The following is a 9,707-nucleotide window of genomic DNA, read 5'->3' on the forward strand; positions in this document are numbered from 1 at the left end:
CCGCTCCGATCGAAGCCGCCGCCGTCGCCGCCGCCCCCGCCGCCCTCGCCGCCGCCGCTGCCCCCTCCGCCGCCCTCGCCGCCGCCGAGGCCCCCGTTGATGCCGCACAGCTCGCCCAGCAGCAGCAGCAGCAGCGCCACCCCCGACATGGACAAGACCAGCGGGCCCCCCAGCTCCTCCTCAGCCTCTGGGGGCTGCAGCAGCAAAGGGCAGCAGCCGCCCCGCGCAGCCTCGGCGGGGCCTGCGGGCGAGTCTAAACCCAAGAGCGGTAAGGGGAGGGAACGAGCGGGCGGCCAGGCAGGCGAGCGAGCTAGCTGCAAGGGGCTCCCCCGGGGAGGAGGATGGCTAAATGTCCTCCTGCGGCCCTCCACGGCCTCTGTGGCCGTACCCCCATTTGAGAGCGGGACCCTGAGCAAGACACTCTGGTTCGGGGGCAGCTGGGGTAGCTCAGTGGATTGAGTCAGACCTAGAGACGGGAGGACCTAGGTTCAAATCCTACCTCAGACACTTCCCAGCTGTGTGACCCTGGGCAAGTCACTTGACCCCCATTGCCCACCCTTACCACTCTTCCATCTATGAGCCAATACACAGAAGTTAAGGGTTTAAAAAAAAAAAAAAGACACTGGTTCCCTGGGCTTCAGTGCCTCCCCAGTATTTGGTTTCGATTGGGCCAATTATAGTCTCCTAGGTGGGTTGCCTCTGACACTAGCCGAGTGACCCTGGGCTAACCATTTAGTACCTCTAATTACCCATTTCCTGTTCTTAATATTCTCTGACTAGCTGAGAAAGAATTCTAGATTTGATTTTGAAGTCTGAGGATTTGGATTCTAATCCAGACTAGTTTAGAGGCTATAGTGCGGAACTTGGAAGGGAAATTAAGCTACTATCCCTCTTAAGACATTTAATGACTGCCTGATCTCTGAATAATTAGGTAAAGACTCCCAGACTCCTTATCTGTAAAATGGGAATAATAATAGTATCTAGGCCCTCCAGATGGCTTTCAGTGGATAGTGTTGGACCTAAAGACCAGGAGACCCAACTTCAAATTTGGCCTTCCACACTTCCCAGCTGTGTGACCTGGGGTCAGTCACTTACTCAGTTTGCCTTAATTCACTGGAGAAGGAAATGGCAAAACACTCCAGTGTCTTTGACAAGAAAACCCTATGGACAGCATTGATGTGATATGGTTCATGAGAATCAAGACATACCTGAAAAATAACAATAGTACACATCCCTGGGGTCCTTGTGAAGATCTAAAAAGATAATGTGGGCCATCTTAAAGAATTCTAATAAATGTGAGCTGTTGACAGTTTCTATCTGCACCTGAGCCCATCAGCTTAGAGAGTTTCCTGTGAGGAACTTTTTTTGTCATTGCAAATCTATGCCTTTTCTGTAGTTTAAATTTGGAGAATCATCTCTCACCTAGCCTGGGAATTTGTCCACCAGGATTAAGCAACCAGTGGTGGACTTTAACACTAGGTCCTCCTGTCCTCCTCCTGACTCAGAAAGTCAGCTCTATGGCCACACCACCTTACTGCTTTTATTGAAAATATCTATCTATATTAATCATCGTGGTAATCCTTGTGTGACCTCAAACAAGTCTCTTCCCAAGGCCAGGGCTTACTTTCCTTTTTTATAAAATCAAGTTGGTAGGACTAAATGGTATCAGGCTCTTTTTGGCTTTATCCTCTGTGAGCTGGTGACTTGGGAAGGCTGTGGTGAGATGGCAGTTTCACTTCTGAGGAAGGAGGCTGGGTTTGGAGTCTGAGGTCCTGAGCGCCACAGGCTACCTCACAGCTGTTGATTTTGGACTGACACTTCTCTATTTTAGGGCTCAGTTTCCTTCCCTATAAAATGAATGAATTGGACTAGATCATTTCAGTGGTCCTTCCCAGCTGTCTAATGAAGGACTGGGCAGGTGACTAGCTTTGGGTCTGGAGTCTGAGGGTCCAGCCAGAAGCTTGGCTCTGCCAGTTACCAGCTGTTTGATCAGTCACTTCTCCCTGTTCCCTGTCTCATTTTCTTCCTTTGAACCATGAGGTGAGTGGGGTTGGACTCATTGAATCCTAGTATCCATTCCCAGTTTTAAAGGTGTGAGACTATCCTCTGGGTGGGGAGATGGCCCCTCTCTAAGGATTTGGTCTGGATTTGGACAGGGAGAATGGGCCCAGCTCTTCACCTGGGTTCTTGGACTGTGGGCCTCAGTTTCCTCACTTGGGGTGGATTCTCTATGGTCCCAGGTAGATGAGATAATTTCTAAAATCTTAGTGCTAGTGAGCTTAAGGCTTGGCTGGGGTAATGAGGAGCCACAAGTCCTGGGAATGAATGAACCTAAGGCCTGTGGGACAGAGTTGACCAGATGGTGTATCTCTTGAGGTGGGAAAACTGGAGTGGGCCTTGGAGGTCCTGGGCTCCCATGCTGACCTTGCCATCCTGCAGCTGTGTGACCTGGGGCAAGTCCCTGAATTGCTTTAGGCTTCATTTTCCTTCTGTTAAAGTTTGCCTTTCTTTGCCTTTCCTAGCATTGACCAGGGAGTGTGCTGGAAGGGAGTGGCCTTTGAACTAGAAGATCCACTTTTGAGGTGGGAAGGGCAAGCCTTCAAGACTGAGGAGGCCTCATCTTGCAATCAGGCTTCTGCTGTTTACTGAAATTATTGTCTCTATGATGTTAAGTAGCTTCCACTGAAGTCTGGGGCTTTTCTCTAAATGTCCTTTTTTGTTTATACTTCACTTGTTTCAGTTTTTCTTTGCTAGCACATAGTCACTGTTGGAAAGATATTGTGCAAAGTCAAGAACTTTTTAGTCCTTTTGATTCCCATTTATTTAGTGCCAGAGATGGGTCATAGCTAACTTGTTGAAAATTTTATTTGATTCCCTGACTTTTTTGTTGTTTATCTTTTATTGATGTGTCTAGATCTGAAAGGGACTCTGCCATTTACTGTGTGACTTGGGCAAAGTCTCTTCCCTTCCCTCCTAAATCTCTCAAATGTGGATTTGGATTAGATTATTCCCAAATTCTCAGTGAGCCCTAGGTCAGTGGTCCTGTGACCTTCCCTTTCTTTCCATATCTGACATGAAGGGGTTGGGCTAGATAACCTTTAAGCCTTTGAGTCTAAGGTCTCTTCCAGCTCTAGAGGCAATGGGCCTGTGACAGTGACCAAACCAGCTCCTTTCTTAGGTGGAAGGCATCCTGGCCAGCAGTACTGCATTCAGAACCTGTCTTCTACCTTTGCCATTTTCTGCCTGTGACCTTGGCCATGTCACTTCTCTTTGCTCCTGTTTCTTACTTTAAGTGGAGGGATTGGATTAGATGGCCTCTGAAGGGCCCTTCAGCTCTAAATCGATGATCCTATTATCTGGGTCACTTATATGGTGCCAGCCTTAGGGTTCATTTTATCTGCCCATTCTTCCAACTCTAAATCTGTGATCTTGTGGTCTGGGATACTTTGGGTAAGTTACTTCCCCACACTAGGCCTTAATAAAATGAAGGTATAGAACTAGATATTCTCTAGTCCCTCTACTCCTCCCGTCCTTGATGGCAGGCCTTATTCCAGTGTTTTCTAATTCCAGAGTCAAAGTTGTTAAGGTCATTGTGATAGCTCTTATCCATATATAGCTCTTGAAGAAAACAATTTCCTTTCCACTGTTAAAGCTAGATTAAAAACACTGGTCCTTAATTTCCATACAGTTTATTAATATTTACTTGAATAAAAGAAAGACAGAGGGCTATTCTGAACTATTCTAACTGGCCACGTAGTTGCTCCTCCTCTTCATGGCTCTCTCTTAGCCATCCTCCTTTCACTGCCACATCCTAGGCAATAGAGAGAACCCACTTCCTGGAGCCCCCTCTTTTATTTCTTCTCCTTTAATCCTGGATCCTAACCTGATCTTTTCTGGGTCAGTGTACTTAGCTCACTGTCCCATGCCTCATGCTAGAACACTCTCACGTGACATAGTGCATGCAGTGCAGGGACACTGGTAGGACAATCTCAGTACGAGATTTCTGGGGGAGGAGGTTCCCTTTACACACCATTTTATCTAGTGAGGTAAGTGGTCAAAGGTAATTCTCTTTTATTTCTCAGATAGCAGATCAGGACTTTGGGGCTGGGAGAGATTTTAATTTAAGAAAACCTTATCAACAAGTGGGACAAAAGGGTTTGTCCTGTGTATGGGGGGGGCAAGTAACAGTCAGGATTAGAATCAAGGTTTTCTGATGGGGTCCATTCCTATAACACTGGTCTAGGCCTGGCTCTCAATCCACTGAGCTACCCAGTGGGCTCCCCACTTTTTAAAAAACCCTTACCTTTTTTTAAAAGTTCATTTAATTAAGGATATTTTTCCATGGTTACATGATTCATGTTCTTTCCCTTCCCTCCTCCCATCCCCCTCCTGTAGTTAACAAGTAATTCCACTGGGTTTTACATGTATCATTGATCAAGACTTATTTCCATATTGATATTTGCACTGGGGTAATCGATTAGAGTCTACATCCCCAATCATATCCTCATCAAACCATGTGATCTAGCAGTTGTTTTTCGTCTGTGTTTCTGCTCCCACAGTTCTTTCTCTGGATGTGGATAGAGTTCTTTCTCATAAGTCCCTCAACTAGTAGAGAAGTCTTATTACATAAAATGTTCTCCTAAACTCTTACCATCTATCTTAGAGTTGATACTGAGTATGGTTTCCAAAGCAGAAGAGTGGAAAGGGCTAGGCAATGGGGGACTTACCCAGGGTCACATAGCCATCCATCGATACTCCCCCATTACTAGTTTCAGAAGAAGCACGTGTTCCCCTCTGTGCCCACCTTTACCCATATAAACAAGTGATAAATCATATATTTTTCTTCTGCATTTCTCCTCCTGAAGTTCTTCTGGATGTGGATAGCATCTTCCTCATAAGTCCCTCAGACTTGTCCTGGATCATTGCAATGCTGCTAGTAGAGAAGTCTATTACATTTGATCATCCCACAGTGTTTTAGTTACTGTGTACCATGTTCTCCTGGTTTTGCTTATTTCACTCCACATCAGTTTGTGTAGGTCTTTCTAGTTCTTATTGAAATCCATCAGTTCATCATTCCTTATAGCACAATAGTATTCCATTACCATCGTATACCATAATTATTCAGCCATTCCCCAATCAAAGGATATCCCCATATTTTCCAATTTTTTGCACAAAAAGTGCAACTATAAATATTTTTGTACAAATAGAACCTTTCCCATTTTTTTAAATCTCTTAGGGATACAAACCTAGTGATGGGATTACTGGATTAAAGAGCAGGCATTCTTTTAAAGCCCTTTGGGCATTATTCCAAATTGTCTTCCAGATGGTTGGATCGATTCACAACTCCAGCAATGCATTAGTGTCCTAATTTTGCCACATCCCCTCCAACATTTATTATTTTTCTTTACTGTCATATTGACCAGTTTACTAGGTGTGAGGTGGTACCTCAAAGTTGTTTTGATTTTGTGCTCATGTTTCCGAGTACCAGTACCCTTTCACCACTCAGTACTTGCTACCTTACCCCCAAGTACCTGGCTTCTAGTTTCTATCACCGTATTAGGCAGATCTCTTTCCTTCCTTGAACCTGTTTCCTCTGGAACTTGAGAAAGTTGGACTGTATGGTCCAACTTTAATGACCCTTCCATTTCATCCAGTGACCTTGCCTTTTCAGCTGTTCCTTCCCTTCAGAGCAACTGTTATGTGATTTGTAAACTTGCACTTCTCTTACCTGTCTGACCCAGCCACAGCATTTTAGTGTGAGCAAAGCCTTAGATTTTAGCCCAGAAGAAGAGCTTTGCAGTAGTTAGAGGACTTAGAACTGGACCTCAGTAATCACCTGGTCATCTTCCTTGTACTGATGAGGAAGCTGAGAGCCACACCAGGAAGGAAGGAAGGAAGGAAGGGAGTGGCCCAAGGTTAGAACCAGGTAGTGAGTGGGTTTTCTGACTGAGCTCTTTTTGCTTCCTCATTAAAACATTGCTTCCTCACAAAGACTTGTTCTAGTTTCTGCCACCAACTAACTGGGAATTGGGCCTCGGTTTATTCATCTGTAAAGCGAAGGGTTTGAACTAGATGATTGTCAAGTTCTCTGCTTATAAAGGGGTAGCTCTACCCTCTTCATGCCTGCCTATTATAGAGAATTTTAAAGCTTCAAGGAATCCTGGATTTAGATGATTTAGTCCTTACTCCATTATTTTATATAGTAGAAAACTAAACCCCAGAGATGGGAAGTGACTTGGCCAGGGTCTGACACCAAGTACTAGACTGCTTCAAAGGCCTATCTTCCTTGTTGTATCCAGACCTCATTTCCCAACTTCTCCTTCACTCCTCCCATTCACTTTCATTTTCATTGATCTTGCAGTAGGCTAAACCAAATTCTAAGAGATCAGGTTTGGAACATAGGTTGGTACTGGAAGAAAGGCCCTGCTGTGAAAAGGAAGATTTATTTTAGAGCCTGAGAGACAGGATAGAGATGCCTGAACTAGTTTGGGAATTGTTTTTCTTAACATTGCCAGAGAACTTCAGAAGCTTAGAATAAAAGTGTGATAGTTTGGTTTTAAGGAGTTTTAATATTTTCTTTTTGAAGTACACAAAATGGGGCAAGGGGACTGTGAGGCAGCACCCCTTTAGAGAGCAAAGGGCTCCATATGAGAACCCTTATCTCCTGTCTTAGAATTGAAACTAAGTATTGGTTCCAAGGCAGAAGAGTGGTAAGGGCCTACCTAGGCAATTGGAATCGGGTGACTTTCCTAGGGTCAAACAGCTGTCTGAGGTCAGATTTGAATCCAGGACCTTCTGACTCTAGGCCTGACTCTCTATCTACTAAGCCACCTAGCTGCCCCAATGAACAAATTCTATCTGAAGTCCATATATAATTTGTCTTGGACCTTGGTACAGTGGTAATCACTAACATTTATCTAGTGCTTTCCTATTTACAAAGCACTTGACATTCATTTGTAAACTGCCAGCTGTTTTATTCCACTTAACATTTGCTTGTGAAACCTGGGTAAATAAGACAACAGATCCATTGTGCCATTTCAGAACCTAAATCAACAGTAGCTAGTTTATAAAATGACAGAAATACCTCAGAAACACTGAGTGCAGTGACCAGTGGGGCTAGGTCTGAGATTTTGTACTCATGTGATTTAATCACTAATCCACTTTGAAGTTAATGGATCATGATCAGTCAGCACCGGGAATGATGTGATAGCCTGGGAAAATGACTTAGAAGACATTAAATGCCGTAAAGATCCTAAACTTTTCAATGGAAAGAGATGGGAAAGAATCCGTTTTCCCTTTTCATTCTATTCCTCAGGTCAAAGTTGTTTACTGTGACTCTTCCATTTCAGGCCTCCAAATTCGAACTAAATTTTCTTAGTCTCTCTTTAAGAAGTTTCTACATTTCTAATCCAGCCATTAATAAAATCTTTAAATGTATCCCCTAGTGCGGAAATATATAATAGTTGGCAATATTATTTAAAAAAAACCCTTTTATTGAAGGTATGTTACCTGTGCTCTCTGCTGCCTTTGAATGTGTTGGATAAATGAGCTTGGCTTTAGTTTTGGCCCTAGGAGGATTGAGACTTGGGTTATAGCCTGATACAAGCAAATTTTTGTGATAACTTATTGGCAAGCTTTAGTTTGGTTAAATATTATGAATTCATTCTTATTACCTAACATGGATTCTATCTAGTCCTTAAATTCAACACATATCTTTTTTTTTTTTTTTAATAAACCCTTACCTTCTGTCTTGGAGTCAATACTGTGTGTATTGGCTCCAAGGCAGAAGAGCAGTAAGGGCTAAGCAATGGGGGTCAAGTGACTTGCCCAGGGTCACACAGCTGGGAAGTGGCTGAGGCTGGATTTGAACCTAGGACCTCCTGTCTCTAGGCCTGGCTCTCAATCCACTGAGCTACCCAGATGCCCCCCACATATCTTTTCTAAGATAACTATTAGCTTTTTTAGTATGGTTATAGAATGTTCTGTGAATTTCATAACCAGAAGTGTTGCTTTTTCTTAGTCTGTGTAATGTACAGATTATAATCTTTTAACAGAAGCTTTTGTCAAAATAACTTGTTAAAAGCAAAGAAATCTTACGCATATCTGTAAAACCTTAGACTCTGTCCATGTTTATCAATGCCTCTCTCTCCTGCTTATGATATTCAGGAAAAAAAAAATTTTCCAATTGTGAGTTTGCAGTGAGATATTTAGTTCCCTCCTAAACATGATGCTTGTAAACAAAACATGAAGGTTAAAGGACAGAGTTCACTATGAGTGTTTTTAGGTGTTAAGTATTTGCTGTTTGTATTGAATTATATTGAAGGTAGAATGTGTGTCTGTTAACATAAAGCCTAAGAATAGCATTGACTTGTCCTTTTTTTTTTTTTTTTTTTTAAACCTTATCTTCTGTCTTGGAGCCAATATTGGCTCCAAGGCAAAAGAGTGGTAAGGGTGGGCAATGGGGGTCAAGTGACTTGCCCAGGGTCACATAGCTGGGAAGTGTCTGAGGCCAGATTTGAACCTAGGACCTCCCATCTCTAGGCCTGGCTCTCAATCCACTGAGCTATCCAGGTGCCTCCTAAAACTGAGGACTTCTTTTTTTTTTTAAACCCTTACCTTCCATCTTGGAATCAGTACTGTTTATTGGTTCCAAGGCAGAAGAGTGGTAAGGGCTAGGCAATGGGGGTTAAGTGATTTGCCCAGGGTCACCCAGCTGGGAAGTGTCTCAGGCCAGATTTGAACCTAAGACCTTCCTTCTCTAGTCCTGGTTCTGAATCCACTGAGCTACCCAGCTGCCCCCTTGAACATATCCTTTGTTTGACAGCCTTTCCCTCTACTGAAAGACGGAGAGTGTAGTTTAGAGTGATTCCATAAACAGATGCTGAGTCCTTTGGAAGTTCTCCTCATACCCCAAGCTTCCAGATAGTCTCTCTTTCCTCAAGGGAAGCAAGAATCAAGAGCTGCAGAGGGGTGTGGAACCATGAGGGACATAATTGTTATCTCTTTTAGAAGAAGGAAAAAGGATGTAGGTTTCAAAGTTTCCCATCCCTTCCCTTTCCTGAATCTTACCAAAAGTCCTTCCAAAGCTGTCTATGGTTTAAAATTGCTAAATTGGGTGGATTAGATTGAAAATGATTTTTTGGGGGGCAGTTAAGTGGTTTAGTGGAGTGACAGCCAGGCCTCCTAGATATGGGATGTCCTGGGTTCAAATGTGGCCTCAGACATTTCCTAGCTGTAGGACCCTGGGCAAGTCACTTAATCTCCATTGCTTATCCCTTACTGCTCTTCTGCCTTGGAATCAATATACAGTATTGATTCTAAGATGGAAGGAAGGAGTTTAAAAAATATGGTTGTGTTATATTATTATATTATTTTATCATATTTATTGTTATATATTTATTATTTTTATTTTTATATTTTATTTTTTATATTTTTAAATTTAAAATATATATTATATAGAAATAATACTATTTATTATTATATTAGTTATAACACACAAACTTTGCCTTCATTCCTACAACTCTATTGGTAGTGAAGCAGTGTATCATAGGAGATGGTGCTAGCTTTGGTTTCAGGAACACCTGAGTTTTTGAAACTTTATTTCTTGACCCCTCTGAGTGAGCCCCACTTTCCTCTGTAAAATAGAAATGCTGTACTCAAATGAGCTAATATATATATATATATATATATATATATATGTGTGTGTG

At 42.8% G+C, this 9,707-nt stretch overlaps 1 protein-coding gene across 3 annotated transcripts in view; it reads left to right on the forward strand.

Moving 5' to 3' along the window:
* Positions 1 to 74: 74 nt before the first annotated feature.
* The window catches only part of RNF10 (ring finger protein 10), a 34,362-nt gene continuing 24,729 nt past the window's right edge, over positions 75 to 9,707 (forward strand). For all 3 annotated transcript variants that reach the window (XM_044673907.1, XM_044673915.1, XM_044673922.1), the window contains exon 1: positions 75 to 268. In XM_044673907.1, coding sequence (XP_044529842.1) covers positions 100 to 268 — 169 coding nt within the window. In that variant the 5' untranslated portion in view covers positions 75 to 99. The remainder of the gene's footprint in view (positions 269 to 9,707) is intronic.

This window comes from Gracilinanus agilis, chromosome 1 (assembly GCF_016433145.1).
Source record: "Gracilinanus agilis isolate LMUSP501 chromosome 1, AgileGrace, whole genome shotgun sequence".
NCBI classification, from domain to species: Eukaryota; Metazoa; Chordata; class Mammalia; order Didelphimorphia; family Didelphidae; genus Gracilinanus; species Gracilinanus agilis.